This window comes from Colossoma macropomum, unplaced genomic scaffold, assembly GCF_904425465.1.
Source record: "Colossoma macropomum unplaced genomic scaffold, Colossoma_macropomum, whole genome shotgun sequence".
NCBI classification, from domain to species: Eukaryota; Metazoa; Chordata; class Actinopteri; order Characiformes; family Serrasalmidae; genus Colossoma; species Colossoma macropomum.
Window position 1 is genome coordinate 15,485,629 of NW_023494800.1, and position 16,656 is coordinate 15,502,284.

The 16,656-nt window shown below is 37.6% G+C and overlaps 1 protein-coding gene across 1 annotated transcript in view; it reads left to right on the forward strand.

The window, feature by feature from the left end:
- arhgap42a (Rho GTPase activating protein 42a) overlaps positions 1-16,212 on the forward strand; it is a 37,056-nt gene extending 20,844 nt beyond the window's left edge. Inside the window, exons 9-24 of the mRNA XM_036587915.1 lie at positions 622-722; positions 843-952; positions 1,653-1,731; positions 4,042-4,081; positions 4,212-4,274; positions 5,263-5,337; positions 5,445-5,529; positions 5,611-5,669; positions 6,624-6,729; positions 7,631-7,790; positions 8,006-8,168; positions 9,439-9,834; positions 10,344-10,500; positions 12,757-12,819; positions 13,173-13,252; positions 14,935-16,212. Coding sequence (XP_036443808.1) covers positions 622-722; positions 843-952; positions 1,653-1,731; positions 4,042-4,081; positions 4,212-4,274; positions 5,263-5,337; positions 5,445-5,529; positions 5,611-5,669; positions 6,624-6,729; positions 7,631-7,790; positions 8,006-8,168; positions 9,439-9,834; positions 10,344-10,500; positions 12,757-12,819; positions 13,173-13,252; positions 14,935-15,023 — 1,826 coding nt within the window. The 3' untranslated portion in view covers positions 15,024-16,212. The remainder of the gene's footprint in view (positions 1-621; positions 723-842; positions 953-1,652; positions 1,732-4,041; positions 4,082-4,211; positions 4,275-5,262; positions 5,338-5,444; positions 5,530-5,610; positions 5,670-6,623; positions 6,730-7,630; positions 7,791-8,005; positions 8,169-9,438; positions 9,835-10,343; positions 10,501-12,756; positions 12,820-13,172; positions 13,253-14,934) is intronic.
- Positions 16,213-16,656: the final 444 nt, after the last annotated feature.

Consider the following 16,656-nt stretch of genomic DNA (forward strand, 5'->3'; position numbering starts at 1 on the left):
TCTCTTTTAAAATTATGTAGCATAGATGATGAAATCTCTAAGTTCTTTGCTCTTTTACGTTGAGAAACATTATTCTTGAATTGTTGCACTATTTGTCCACACAGTCTTTCCCAGAGTGGTGAACCCCTCCTCATCTTTACTTCTGAAAGACTCAGCCTCTCTGGGATGCTCTTTTTATACACAATCATGTTTCTGACCTTTTACCAATTAACCTAATTAGCTGTGAGATGTTATAGCATTACACAACTTTACCAGTCTTTTGTTGCTTTGTTGCCCCTGTCCCAACTGTTTTGATACATGTTGCTAGCATCAAATTCAGAATGTGCATATATTTCTCAAAAACAATAAAGTTTCTCAGTTTCAACATGTAATGTGTTGTATTTCATTTATTTGTTGTACTGTTTTCAGTTAAATATAGTCCTTAGATAATTTGCACATTATTGCATTCTTTTTTATTTGCATTTGGCACAGCGTCCCAGCTTCTTTAAAACCGGGGCTGTACATGAATTTAAGTAATTGGCAAAGTTTAAGTAACTCTTACACATTCATTTATTTCTGAGAGTTATGAATGCCTAAGACACATTTGTGATCATAGTAAAAACAACTTACTTGGTTTTTTAGGACCCCTTGGATTCACATGGAGCCGACACTACTGCACATATGAAAAAGAGACCAAAATGTTCACCATGAGCAACTCAGAGATCAAATCTGGAGGCAAACAGGTGAAATTGTGGATTATTAAATTGCTGCTCTATTGAAATATCCCTCTTCTACCAGCTTCAGCTTTCATGCAGTCTTTTACAATGCAGTAATTATTGTTCCTCTGTGTTTTCTGTCTAAAGAACGGACTGGTGATGAGCCCACCCGAGATGTTCAAGCTCAAGTCCTGTATCAGGAGGAGGACGGACTCCATCGACAAACGCTTCTGCTTTGATATTGAAGTGGTGGAAAGGTTTGTTTTGAATTCTTGCACTTGAAATTATGGCACTTTTTCCACCTTCCATGAGGCATTTGTGAGGTCAATGAGGACATTGTGACGTCTGGCTCGGCAGGATGTGGTAAAGAATTTTAAAAGAGCGCATTTTCCACTTCAATGTTTTTGTTGGCAAGTTATGAAGTCTAGAAGAGACTATTTTCAACATTCCTTCTTTCCTTCCTTTCCTCTTCCTCCTCTCAACTGAAGAAATAACACATGTCAAGGGATTCTGTTCAGTTCTCTTCAGTGTTTCTATAAAGTCCGCCGGTATGTCACTTTCTTCCTGCTCTGTGTTGTGATTGCACGTGTGCTGCCACATGCTACCTGCAACCTACAGCTACTCTCACAAAATGTTTAGCTTTTGCCTCTTTCACATTAACTTGCTGATTTCACCTTGCTACTAATGACAAATTTCAGAAGAGTGCATTTAACCCAAAGAAGACAGGATTGGGCCAGGGAAGGTGGAAATTCTTTGCCCTTATATACAGTATAAAATAATTTTTTTGACAAAAACAGATATTTTAAAGAATTTCTTACTTTTTTTCTTTTTGCTCACTGTTGCAAGCAGTTATAATCACTATTATGCTGCTGGGAGCTGACGATGTGTTGTAGGGAAGTTTGCTTTGCAGCTGATTGTTAAAACTTAAATAATCTCGCTCCTCTGCTTGTTCCTCAGGCATGGCATCATCACCCTGCAGGCTTTGTCTGAATCCAATAGGCGTTTGTGGATGGAGGCCATGGATGGAAAAGAGCCGGTGAGAAAACATCCACTGTGCCAGTCTTCTGTTACACAGCATGACAAAACTTCTGGGACTTACACCACTGTGCATAAGTCAGAGAACACCTTTCATTTATTTTCTTTCCAGTCAAAACAGCCATTAAATACAAGTTATTTGTTTTTTAAGGGTTATTTTTAGGGGATTAGATATAAGATTAATCCACTTGTATAAGGAAGGGGAAAGTAAAAGAAGAATAAATGAAAAAACTATAGTTTTCAAAGCTGGAGGTCAGAAAATTATTAAAAGATGTAGAAAAAATGGGACTCCTACCAACCACCTGCAAAACCTGGTAGACCACCAAAACTTTCACCATCAGATAATCAGCACTTAAAGCTTTCGTCTTTGCGAGAGAGGAGACAATCAAGCTCCACTCTTGATTCAGATCTGAAAAAAAACACAGATGTTTCTGTCCATCCTTCCACTGTGAGAAGACAATAATATGAGTCTGAAAGGATGTGTAGCTGTCAAGAAGCTGCTGGTTATCTAAGAACAATGGACTGATCACCCCAGAGTCCAGTCCTCAACATCACTAAATGTTTTGTTTTGGACTACTTGGATTGTTAGAAGTAGAAAATACAACCAACTTCTAAGACTGAACTTTGGAGGTGTGGAAAAACATCCCTGCACATTTCCTTGAAAAACTCTGGACACACTAAATACTGTGGGGAAAAAAGGTTTTATATTTAGACTTCTGTGTATTTTTTGTTAAATATATGTTTTCAGTTTTTTCCTGATAATGAACTTATTTATTTTTAATGGCTATTTTGGCTAAATAAATGAAGAGCAGTCTCTGACTTTTGCAAAGTGTTTTGCCTGTAGATTATGTGGTAATCCTTTATTGGGATGGTCCACTGCTTTCTAGATGCTTCCTTTGTCTTTAGTATCTACACCAGATTCTTTGTTATAATCTGAGCATTTGAAGAAAAGCTAAATGGGACCATCAAAATAAATTGTGATCGATCACTGTTGTACGTTCAACTCAGTAGTATTAACAGAATTTATTAGCTTTAAAATGCCCACATGAATATTAAAATGGTATTAAATAATGGTTAGATGAAATTCTAATCAATTGTCTGTATGTTTGTTCTCTATGACCACTCTGAAAATCTCACTTCTCACTTCTAATATATAAAATATATTTTATATAAAATAACAAAAAGAGACACTATAATCCAAACATTCTGACAAGCTTGCTTAGCCAGTCTGAAAATTCATTATATGGCAAGTATGACGTGGAGTGTGAAGAGATATTTTATTGTGTTGAAACGTTTCTTGGTGGAGCTAGTCTCTGTGGTTGGTGCTAGCTTGAGGGTATGAGTTCTGGGACAGACTCGCATAGAGATTCAGGATGCCAGAGTCAGCTTTGGTCAGACTGATTGAACTGCTGAGCTCCTGAGCAGTTCCTTCCTCTTCCTGTTGAAACTCAGCCAGTTCTTCACAGCTCCTTGTACTCATATATGGAGACCTCATGGCCTCCACTCATGAGTTCAAGATATAAACATAAATTAGTCATGGTGACTGTGTCTAGGAAAAACATCTGAATAAACGCCACTACTAACAGTTTACAGTTCTTTCAAGCTCTAGATGTTTATCCTACCAGACACTACTACATTAAACCAAGACGAGGCCAATTTCACTCTTAGAACAATCCTATAGAAGAATCTCTTTTGGTTCCAAAAAGAACCCTTAAATGTCTGCTTCATTAAAATTATTTTAATAACCTTTTTTAAAGTCTAAATTACACAAGTGATGTTTTTTTTTTCAAACCATCCATGCCAAGAGCCATTTAGGAACCTTAGGAAGTGTGATGTTGAAAAGGAGGTGCTGTAAGCCTTTACATCAGAGCAGAGGTATTATTTGATTTTTAGCAATGCAGGAATGGCCCTTTTGTGTACTTAACGTTTTCCTGATAGAACCAAAATTAGCGTTCTTTAGTAAATTGAAGAAATTTTTCATCTTTCTGCAACAAAGCCAGTGACTCATTCCTGAGTTAGGCTCTTACTAACGTTTTGTTGTTCTTGTAATCTTTTTCATCATGAAGCAATCAGAAGTGTTGTGTTCTGAGGAAGTTCAAAAGCCAGGAAGTGGAGATGACAGAGTGGAGTATTTATGTTTCATTAATGGCTCTATCATAATGATATTATGTTATTATGACTGTTATGTCTTGGAACAGGTCTAAATTAGTCTTATATGGCATATATGGGTGAAATGGGAATTTGCGGTTATTTGCTACCTCTAGTAAAAGATGTGTCCAGGGGACTGATAAACATGTCTTGTTATCTGTAGATTTATACGCTGCCAGCCCTTCTTAGCAAGAAAGAAGAAAGTAAGTTCACTTTCCTTACTATTTAATCAAACACTGTGAATTTGTGTATTATCGCCCATAAGCCTAATTTAGGTAAAACCACATCATGACACCTCATAATTTCAGCAAATATACTACTGTGTCTTTGCAGCATTCCTAAATGAGGCGGGGTTTAACTTTGTGAGGAAGTGTATTCACCTTGTGGAGACAAGAGGTGAGTCTGCTAATTACTTTCCCAAATGAATATCTCATCTGTTCCACTGCCTTCTCAAACATGTGTATACTTGAGCTGTTAATATGATTTATAGCCACAATTCTGTGCAAAAATCAGAGACCACCCTACATTTATTTACTTTCTAGTCAAACCGGCCATTGAATATTCGTTTTTTATTATTTTCAGTGTGAAAGCATGTATTTAACAAAACATCACACAGAAATCTTTATTTTTCGGTATTAAGTCCACACTTTGTCTTTATTACAGCTTCCATTCTCTTCTAAATACTTGCTTTCTGTTTTTTCAAAGAAATCTGCGGGGATATTTTTGCACACCTCCAAAGTTCAGTCTTAGAAGTTAGTTGCATTCTCTGCTTCTCATTATCCAAGTAATCCCAAAGACGTACAGTAACATTGAGGTATGGACTCTGTGGTGGTCAGTCTATTGTTCTGAGAACACCAGCAGCTTCTTTCTTTTTTTTTTTTCTCAGTAAGACAGCTGCACATCCAGACTCATGGTGTTGAGTTGTCTTCTCACAGTGAAAGAATGTTCAAAAATACCTGTTGATTGTTTCAGATTTGAAGCAGGAGTGGAGCTTGATTTTCTCCCCTCTCTCAAAGATGAAAGCGTTACTGTTTATCTGATGGTGACAGTTTTGCTGGGCTTCCAGCTCTTGCACAGCTGTTAAGAGTCCCATTTTCTCTTTATCTTTTAATAATTTCTGAACTCCAGTTTAGAAAACCCCTTGTTGGAAACTCCTCATGTTTTTTTGACTTTCCTCTTCCTTATGCAAGCAGATTGTCTTACACCTCCTCTGAAAATTTAATGTACTTAATGGCTGTACATTAAACAAATGAAGAGTGATCTCTGACCTTTGCTCAGTGCTATATATACATATTCACAAATGGCATAGCAAAAGTATGCTGTCATATACTGTTGTCATCCCTGCTCAAAACTGAATTGATACCATTTTTCTTCTATTTTCCAGGTATCCAAACTTTGGGCCTGTACAGAATAGGAGGAGTGAATTCTAAAGTGCAGAGACTTATGACTTCAGTGTTTGGTAAAGTTCTTTTTTCATCACTGTTGTGTCATGTCCTTAATCATTTTGATTGTTCTGTGTTCGCTTTACAGCACAGTTTAATCTTGACTGTTTTGATGTTTCTACAGCTGCCAAAGCTCCTGCAGATATGGACCTCGACCCAGACACTTGGGATAACAAGACTATCACTAGTGGACTCAAGAATTACCTCAGGTAAGAAAATAATCTAACCAAAGGCTATTTACTGGGTAATGTCAAAACACATGCAATAATTCAGCTGCTGTGTATCTCCAGGTGTCTGGCTGAACCCCTCCTAACCTACAGACTTCACAAAGACTTCATCATGGCAGTCAGTGAGTTCTTCCATGTGTCCTTCTCTCAACTTTTTTTCCTAACCTGATCGTCTGCACATTCCAAAGGAAAAATGGAAAATGATTGTTTAAAACTTTTCAGCTGGCTAAATGAATTGACAAACATACTGCACTGAAAATATGATTTATGTTGAAGAACAAATTCAAAGAATGTGAGAAAATCTGGCATACTTTATTTCCTGCCTGGAAGGTGTACAAATAAAATAGGCCTGAAATTTAAACAAGACTTAGTTCAAAACAGGTAACAGCTGGGTGGGGGGACTGAAGGGATGTTTTTTTCATAGGCCTGTCCTGATTCTGGAATTGTAGCTGATGATGAATTGACATATAATTAAGCGCAATTAAACAATTGAATTGTCCTTTTTGTGCATTGTATGCAACAAAGTGTCTAGATTGGCTGATTAGCTGTCTTAATTCCTAGCTGTCAATACTTAAGATCTTCCAACTGACAATGGAAGTAGCTTGAGCATAAATAAATGAACATTACTCACTGCTGCCGTCTTAAGGTCATTAATAAAGTACCCGTCAGAAGTTAAAAACTTTATTGTTTTCGTAAAACCCAAGAGTGTGTCTCAGGGAACACGTATCCTAGTTTCTAAATTTATTTGCTTCAACCCAACTGATTAATACGCTCCCAATTCCCATAGTCTTTGTTGTAATGTAATCATGTGACTGTAAATATGATAATTGCAGTCAGCTATATAATTGAGATCAGCTCTAATAATTGAGATCTGGTGATTATATAATAATTGTGACAGGCCTAGTTGTGTTGGAGTAGCTGTTTCCTACAGTAACTTTTTAGTGGAAGCTCTTTCATTTGATTTCATTTGATCTGATGCAATGGATTCCTGCTGTTATTTTTAATAAAACAGATCTAATATAAAGTCATGCAGCTTTATAATGAACTGAATATTAACACCTCTTGTTGCATTTCAGAGTCAGATGATCAGAACTACAGGGCACGTGCCGTCCATGCTCTTGTATACAAACTACCTGAGAAGAACAAAGAGATGCTGGACATCCTGATCAAGCATCTGTTTGAGTAGGTTAATCTAGCAGAACATATTTTAGGAGACAAACTGCACTGCAGAAAAATGATATATGATACATACATATGCAGAAGTTGGGTGCCCATGGTCAGATTACACGTTTGTGAAAAAAAGTGAAAAAAAGTTTATACATCTTCTACAGAGAACACACTTCTGCACATTTTAATGCACAATAACTGTTTATTTGCTGAAGTTAACATATTGGAAAAAAATAAAACATAACATGTGGCCTGTGCATGTTTTATAATATATGTTTCTTTGTAATGTATTAAACACAGCAAATAAATGGAAATTGTGCACTCTCATATTTAAGTTTGCCATGTCATATTTAATTTTGTTCTCTTTTTTTGTTTGTTTTTTTGTTTCACCAGGGTTGTTCAACCCTTGCCAATGGCTGTTTCTTGGCAGCTAAAGTCATCTTAAATCTAGTCAAAATATCTAATATTTCTCATTATAAGATCGTTGTATGTATATTATAATATTATATCATCTATTTCTAGACCTGTTTTACTTGTTTTAAGACATTTTTTCTACAAAAAGCCTCTCATATATTGCCAGATAATTTTACTTGTTTCAAGCATTATTCTGTGAAAAAAGAGTAAATTATCTACATTATTTCTGTCAATAAGCAAGTTATTTGCTAATGGAATGAGTCTAGAAAGGCATTAATAAAAATAAAAAGTTATTAAAAATAATTATCATAATTATACAGAATTTTTACAACGATCTCAAAATGAGAAATGTTAGATATATTGATAACAATATATAAGAACTTAACCATAATTTTTTAATCAATTTTTTAAATGTGAATTTCTCATTCTTCTGTTTATGAATGTCAGTGAGATATTTAAGTGCTCTGGGTTCTTTAGGGACACTTTTCTCTGTGTTTTGCAGGGTTTCCACACACAGCCAGAAGAATCTAATGACAGTATCTAACCTTGGAGTGATCTTTGGACCTACACTGATGCGCTCTCAGGAGGAGACAGTGGCTGCCATGATGAACATAAAGTTTCAAAACATTGTGGTGGAGATCCTCATAGAGAATTATGAAAAGGTAAGTTATATCCTTTAATTAAAGTCAACAGCAGGTGGCACTGTTTATCAAACAGAAGGGAGCAGTCACTCAGTTCCTGCGACAGAGGCTGACAGGCGTTTTTTAAATATGCTATCAGGCTGTGTATATATTGAGCTTAAGCTGGCTTGTGTCTTGTCCCTGCTGTAATTTATGGTAGTAAGTATTCTGAATATTGTCTGTTTGGTATTCCTCAGATCTTTCATCAGTCTCCAGATCCTAACGTGCCTCTGCCTCAGTCTCAGCCTCAGTCTCAGTCTCGCTCCAGCTCGCGCCGCAGCAACGCCATCTGCCTGTCGTCAGGACCACGCAAGTCCAGAGGCCTGTACCCACCTGCTCTGTGCCTGGCCGACGCTGACAGTGCGTTTCTCTCCTCTGAGTCACACTCAGAATACACTCACGGGCCACTTTATCAGAAACATCTACATGTAGGTCAATTTCTGACCACAGAGCTGCTCTTGGCTGGATAATTTTGGGTGGGGGCCACTCTCAACCACTGTGACAGTGACTTTTATAAAAACCTCAGCAATGCTGTTGTTCCTGATACACTTGCACCAGCACCACTTACGACACTGTAACGCTACCTTGTCATTGTCACTGCTTTGCTGAGAATGATCCACCGCTCACATAATTTATGCTCAGTAGCGGTCCTGTGGTCAGACACTGACCAGAGATAAAAGGGGTAGAGGGTGGGTGTCGATTTGTGCATGAAAACAGAGGGGCTGCGGTCTGTAATTGTACTGAGATCACTTAGAAAATATGGGATTTTTTTCATATAAACCTGGAAATAAAGAACAAAAAAATCTGGAATTCTGAAAAATATAAAACAAAGAAAAATTATAGTAAGTAAAACATAGAAGAAATATTTAATATAATATTTAAACAGGTTTATGACGTTGACTATGTTAAGACCAGATTTTTTTTTATCTTATTCCTTGCTTTAAACATTTTTTCAGATGACTCCCAGGTGGTTTTAATCAACTCTTCAGAGGCTTTTGCACAAACCCGTGGAGTTCAGCTCACGTGGACATGTTATTACACTACATTACATTACAGAAGAGTGACCAAATATTAGGAAATTCTGAAAATCATGAACATATTTCAAAGATTCTTCTTTTCACTAAAATAATTTTTAATGAAATTTGTAATGAAAAACTGTATTAAATTAGAAAAAGTGCATAATAGAAGCATTTTCACAAGTGGTCTCAGAGTAACGGTAGGTTAAGGTGGGTAAACTTTATAACATGGCTAGTGAGTGCAGGTGTTTCTAATAAAATGGATGGTCTGTGTAGCTGGGGCTCTATAGGCCTAATTTCAAGCCCTCAGCCAAACTATTTTGAGTGGAGTTAGTGGAGTGCATAAGATGATATTTTTTTATGCAAATGTCAAGTACAGCCCGTTAGAGCAAATAGTGAACAAAAATAGACCAAAATGTGGCCTAGCTGGTGTTTTTTTTCCAAAACAAGCTTCAGGACAAGTCCAAAAGTAGGCAATATATGTACAAGAAATGTGTTTTTAATGCACCTCCTTTTACTTAAAGCTTACTATCCTAATTCTATTTTTTAAAATAAATTATTTTAGTTCACTGTAATGTCTCCTGTCTTTCTTTTTCCCTGTGCTCCTGCCTCAGGTGACACATTCAGCAGCAGTCCCAGCAGCACACCAATGGGCAGTATGGAGTCTCTGTCCTCTCACTCATCTGAGCGGAACGGCTGCTCCAAGGCAAGCTCTCCGTCTCGCTCCAAACACAAAGCCTCAGGCAGCCTGTGCTGGACCACTCCTTCCCCCTCCTCCAATGGCCCCAAGAGCCCACCCGGCACCACCAGTCCCGATTCCAGCTCCAAAGAGGACGCAGCTAAGACAGACGGGGAGTGGGAGGAGGCTCTGAGCAGTCTCCCAACAGGGCGAGCTTCTCCAGCTCCAGAGCTGCCTGAAAGAACAGAGGATCAGAGCCCGGAGGAGCACGAAGCAGGACGCCTCAGCATGTCCACCTGCTCCTCCCTCACGTCCCTCCACATCTCTGAGGGTGAGAACCCTGCCAGTATGAGCACAAGGCCATGTTCCCTACCTGACTACACTCAAATTGTTAGATTTATTAAAAAATGCTATGTCAAGTGGTTCCACATAACTGTGTTAAAAAGCTTCTAAGATGCTCAATTAAGTAATATGTACTCATTGAATTCAAGTAAAGCAAGTGGGATTAGTAAATTCCAGTTAACCGACCTGGTCGTTTTATGCATTACTACTACTTTCAACTTAATACAATGGGGTTAATTACCATAATAAATCATTTTTTTCTATATCAGTGTTCTATCTTGATCATTTTGTATATTACACTAGAATATTTTCAAATACTATTCAGACTTATAATTAAGCACTATGATATGCACATACTAAACATTGTTACTTATCAATATTGAAAGATATGAAAATGTATATTGTGATAAGATTTTTAGCCACATTGTCCCGCTCTAAGTCTAATTAGTATAGCTTTCCCAAATTCACATTAAGGGCTTTTTTATCTATTTTACTTAGGTTTCAGGAGCTGTCATGGTTCTGTCCAGAGTTTGGTTTCCCGCAGTAACAGAGACAGTCTAAAGTCACTGCCGTTACCAGATCTTCCCCCAAAAGACACAGGAAGATACAGACTGGACTCATCAGCCAGCAATGGATACCAGAGGCCTGGATCTGTGTAAGCAAACTTCACATTGATGTTACTATTACTCCTAGTAATTTCCTGCCTTTGGCCTTAAGTTATGTAAGTCACATTTAAAAAGAGCACAAATATGGCATTTATCATTTTACCAAGACCGTCTTAGGTTTGTCATGTTTGCAGTAATGGTCTTTTTAAAGGTCTATCTTGTATTCTTACTTAAATATTCTCTACATTCTTCATTAATACTTTTTACAACAGTTTGAACTTTGCCATTTAAAAGTTTAATGCTATGCTATATATATATATATATATATATATATATATATTAGGGGTGGGAATCTCTAGGCACCTCACGATTCGATTCGATTCCGATTCAGAGGGCTGCGATGCGATTATAAAACAATTATCGATGCATCTCGAGGCATCTTTTTTTTTCTATACAGCATTTCTATGTTCTCACTGTGTGAGTTTAAGTTTTCGAGTGTAAGTTTCAAGTTTATTTGTCATTTGCATAAGATGTCAGGACATTTATGCATTGAAATGCTTGTGCTGAGGCTCAGCTAATCACTCTACAGAAAGTAAATAAGTAAAAATAAAAATACAAGAAAAACCAACTGAAATATATTAAATATACACAAAATATACACAGAATATACACAGAATATAGAGATAATATACATTTTAAAGTGACTAAGTGACTCAGTGTTATTGTTATTTAAAGTGATTTTTAAAGCAAAGTATTTGTAATGAGCCATAATGAATTTACTTCCAATATCTTTTTTAATAAAACAAATGGAAGTGATGTGGCAGTTGAACTAGAAGGCTCTCATTCAGTGCTCTTGTCTGGAGCACGAGAAGATGCTGCTACTCATCTGCGATAAAATGCGCGGTTACGGTCAAATAAGATCCAGTGGTGATGGATGTCCACGCAGCACATGTTACAGCTATTCTACCCGCTTTCTTTAGTGATTTTATAACTTCGGTTTTGGTCTCGTTGTAGAGACGGGGTGGATAGCTGTGTCAGTAAAGTATCTTTGAGACGGGGCGTGTGCAACATAGCACGAAAGCCCTGTTTCGCAACGACTGAGAACCGGCGTGCAGACTGCAGGTCACGTAGCAACGATGCGTTATTCGCATTTATAAGCAGCACAGTTGGTTTCCTGGTACGGTTAAATCTGCAATGAGAGACTGTCACACACTAAAAAGTGGCGAAGATGAAGTCGCTTCTCTTTCGAATTCTCCCGTTCCACCTTAAATGGTGCTGCATTTACACTCGGCGCCTCAGTTAGAATTTAAGGTGGAACGGGTAAATTCGAACAAGAAGCTTGAGAATAAGAAGCGACTTCAGCCTCGTAAAACAGTCGAATGTTGAGAGACATTTAACTGATCTACTTCTGAGGAAAAGTTTTCTGGCGGAGATGGGAGGAAAGGGGCTATAGCTGAAGCTTAAAGCACAGCAAAGTAAATCTGCGCTCTTGTTTATATTGTTTAGTCTATACTAGGACATTATCACATACTGAGACATACTGAACATTGAATGTTGCGGCTCCCAAGCTGGTTTGATTTTTGTTGAAAGGACAAAATGGCTCTTCTTATCATTCAGGTTGTGACTCCTGATCTAACCTGGCTTTTAATGCAGAGGGAGCCGGTCGGATTTCTCGCTCATCCACTTGTGTTTTTGTTATGCGCCGTCACAGACTGTCCGGGCGCTACACTTCCGCACTGTCAAGTTCCGCCCTTTGCGTTCCGTCAACATTACGTTATAAATTAAATATTTAGAAATTTTTTTGACATTTGTTAATCGATTCAGAATCATTCACGTCCGCATCGCAATGCATCTAAGAATCGATTTTTTCCCGCACCCCTAATATATATATATATAGCGTTTCAGGGCTGAAAGAAAGATATCATTCCAGTTTTACGCAGACATGAAGGCTGTGCATCATATCTACCACAGTACTATCACATGTCTGTGGTCCAGTAGCAGGCTTTGGGGCTTTATTCCTTACAGTGCACTGTTTGACTGTTCTCTAAGAGATGATCTCAAGCTGTGAAAGTTCTCTCTGAGTGCCAGAATGTTGTCATAGAGGCTCCAAAGGCACATGCTTTCTTCCCTTTGTCATAACCTATGAGACTATGCTGTAAACGAGCACGTGTTTCAGAAAAGATGAGGCTGTTCAAAGCTATTAGTAAATTACTGTGTCCAGCTAATGTTGACTCAAAAATCAACCTTTTGTGAGCAGAACTGAAGCATGACAAAAGTCATTGTGCGCTCTTTGTTTACTGTTGTAGGGTGGCCTCCAGAGCAGCTCTCTTTGAAAGCCCTGTGGTCTCCCAGCCGGCTCCTGCTGGAAGGTACATTATCAGCCATAGAGCATGTGTGACAGTGTGAGATCTATTAGTTTCAGTATTCTGTTATAACATTCAGCTACACTGTGCCACAACATTCCAGGATTGATTGTCATTCTGTGTTGTGAAGCTGTCCTCTAAAGGGACAACATCTAGCATTGCTGTTTTTACAAGCTTCAAAATAGATCTTTTGCAGTTGATGTTACCCCTGCATGCCCTCCAGTCTCAGCTTGACATAACACCCTTCCCAGTTCATCATTACTGAGAGGCCTACAGACAGTTTCAAGCATAAACTACATCATGCAGCTTGTCTCTCCAGCTGTGTCCCCTCTAACTCACCTCTTTTGTTGTGATTGCAGGGAAGCCAAGGCTATGTATTCCTGCCAAGCAGAGCATAGTCATGAGCTCAGCTTCCCTAAAGGGGCGCTCTTCTACAATGGTAAATATATTATTATTAAAGAAAAAACACAAAAATACTTAATAATGCATTGCTACAAAGGTGTAGAATGACTACTGCAAGTAGTTTGGGCTTCCTGCAGACAGGAGGATTGTCATGGCTACCATGTTGTGGACCATGTATATAACATGTTTTTGTTGCGTATTACCACTCTGCTTTAGGATGCGAGTGCTTATTAGGCCGATTTCCCGGACAGGAGTCAAGCCTAGTCCGGGACTACACAGCATACCGAATGGATATCTTGATGAAAATGAAAGTTTAGTAGTTTAGTTTATTCCAGGACTAGGCTTAATCCCTCCAGGACACCAACCCTTTGAAGTGTTTATTAGTATGGGTGCCTTACAGTAACTAGGGATGCACGATAATATTCACATTGATGAAGTTTTTATTGTACTCTGAAGAAGCAGAATGTTTAGGTGATGATGGGCTTCTTACTACATTTGTAAACCTACAGAAATAAGTGATGTATTTCTCTGTTATGTTAAACCAGGTCAGTGTAGTCTCTACCTTTTCTAAATGTTTGCGTATCGATAAAAAAATATCGGCATCGTCCCACAGTTCCCATATCGGTGCAATAGCAACCTTTCTAACTTTCTGCCAATCTGTCTGTCGATGTGTTCTGTAATATCTTTATCAAACGATGCCAGGTTATTACCTTAGGTCCCCTGATAACCCTAATCCTTAATTATTTATCTGTTTTTCACATGGTTCAAAATCTACATTCTGAGACTAGATAAGTTATAAAATAGGACTGAAAACATTTAATTTTTTCTTTGCTCAGTTTAAAGTGAAAAACCATAAGATATATCCTTCCTTGATACTAGAAGCTGTATGAAGTAGACAGTACTGTGCAAAAGTCTTATTGTCTTATAAAAGTCCTAAGCATATTGTTTAAACTTGTTTAAATAGGCAGCATGTGTGTTTATGCCAGTAAAGCACAGTAGATGATAGATGCAAACAAACAAACATTAATACAGAAAAGTAACCTTTCATCTTTTGTAAGAAGTAGTTGATATTATTTGAGCTAGTTAGAAGAACAAAAGTTCAAAGGTTTGGTTCCCAATTTCTTCCCAGCCATTGTATGGACTTGTTAAATCCTACCAACAGCACACCTAATTTTGTACTAATTAGCCAAACTAGCTATGATTTATTAACATTTAATACTGGGCTGCCGTGAAGAGAGATCTGGAAATGGTCAAACTAAACCACTGACATACATAAAATCAGTACTTATATTAATATTATAGTATTTATTTCAATATTAGAGGGTTTTTTTGAACAATTGAACGCTTACCGATTTTTAAATATAATTTTCTCAGGTGCCTGAGACTTTACTGGTGGTGTGCTGTTACTGTACTGCTTTGGGACTGAGTAATGGTTTCGTAGTGGGATATTACGTCATTGTGATATAGGGGAACTCCAGTAAGGTTGTAATGCTATTAATGCTGAGTTCTGTTTTGTCTGATTGTGAAAATGAAAATACATGCTTTTTGTCATCCACACACGTAAAAAACAGATGTAGATGTTCATTTATGCCTTGGTGTTTATGTTCTCAGAACCAAAACACATTTATTTCCTGGCACCAAGTTTTCTTTAGGTCTCTTTCTGACTTGTCTTTGTTCTAGTTGTTTTAGTTGACTTTCATCATACTCTTGTTTTCACAGTGCACCCCTCGGTGGAGCCTGGGTGGCTGCAAGCAACATATAATGGCAGAACTGGCCTCATCCCAGAGAATTACGTGGTGTTCCTCTAATAAGGCCTGGAAGCAGATAAAGTCCATGGTATCCATGGTGTTCATTTCTCCAAAAAGAGACAGTTTTTTGTACGTTCATGACATACACTATGTGAATAGTTTGAATACAGTTCAAAAATGGTTATAACCACCCTATCAACAGTAGAGTATATATGGTCCATAGTAACTCAAGATGTAGATATTAGAAAGTTTCTAAACAAATTAATATTTTTTGTTTCTTATTGACATGTGGTTGGCTCTATAAAATCTAAAGTATTTTATTTATAGGTGGGTAATAATGCAGAGTGGCGGCTATTAATGCAGACTGGCTCTGACGTTGAACCAATAATGCGACAACCATAGACATATTACAAGGCCTGTGCTTCTCGTGTTATTGTTCTATCTCTGTGAAAGAACCTTTCAGTTAACACACTGATTAATGTTTTGGTACTGTTGTCAAGGACAATATGAGCTCTGTATATTGAAAAGAAGTGATTTCATACTACAGGCTGATCCTTTTATTCAGTTCCTGTAACTTTGTCTTGTCAGAGCCCATACAAGAATGTATTAATTACATATGGCCTTTGCTGGGGTTAGAAGTCAGTCAGAGACAGTTAAGAAAGTGTTTGATGTAAACAGTGTTACTGCTTAAACAGATTTTCAGAACAGGTATGAGTGTTCATTTCACTTTTCTTTTTTCTTTGTTACCCTAAAAGAAACATTTCAATCATAGTGAACCATATACAACAGATGCTGGTCATCATTTGTTGGGTCATATTTGAGCTTGTGTTTGTTTAGTATTAAGGCTAACCCTAGCCTTCATCAATCAATCTATCTCTATCAAATCCTTCTAAGGATGATCATCTAGAGCAGGGGGATTCAGTTATGGGCCTGGAGGGCTGGAGTCCAGTATAGTTTGTTGTTTGTCCTGCTCTGATACACCTGATTCAACTGATCAGGTCATTACCAGGATTAGTGGGTGTACCTGGACAGAGAAATCAGCAAACTGTGCTGGAATCTGGTCATCCAGGACCACATCTGATGATCACTGGTGTTGTGTAGTGAAAGTGAAAGTGCCCTGCTGCTTAAGTATTAACTGCTTAAAGTTCTTAAATTATTTTTATGTATTTTTAAGTCATTTTTTCACATCCCATTGTTTCTTTCTTACATTTCAGAAAGAGCTCATAGTTATGCTATTGAAGTCTCAGCAGTGTCCTCTGATTTTGAATTTCTCAGTATAGAATATTTGCGTTCAAGAAAAGTGATGTCTGTTTTGTCTTTGGGGATATTTGATATAATGCAGGGTCCCTTTATGATGAGGTACAAATGAGAAAAGGTCAAAATGTTTGTGGTCTGTCATGTATGTATGTGTCCTGAAATGTGTTATTTTGTGCTCACTGAAATGGCACTTACTCCAGTAATGGTTCTACTGTATTTCATTTCACACTGGTTTACCATTTCCATGTATTTCGATTGACAAGGGTACAAGGTGGGAAACGCCCCATTTAGAAAAATAAAATCTACCCCAAAAAAGTTACAGTTTATAAGCCAGAAATTCTGGAAATAAAATTGTACCATATATATATTTTATTAGTTCACAAAATATATTTTAAAGAGAGTGGTGCATCTTACCCAAGTAATACAAAATGACAAG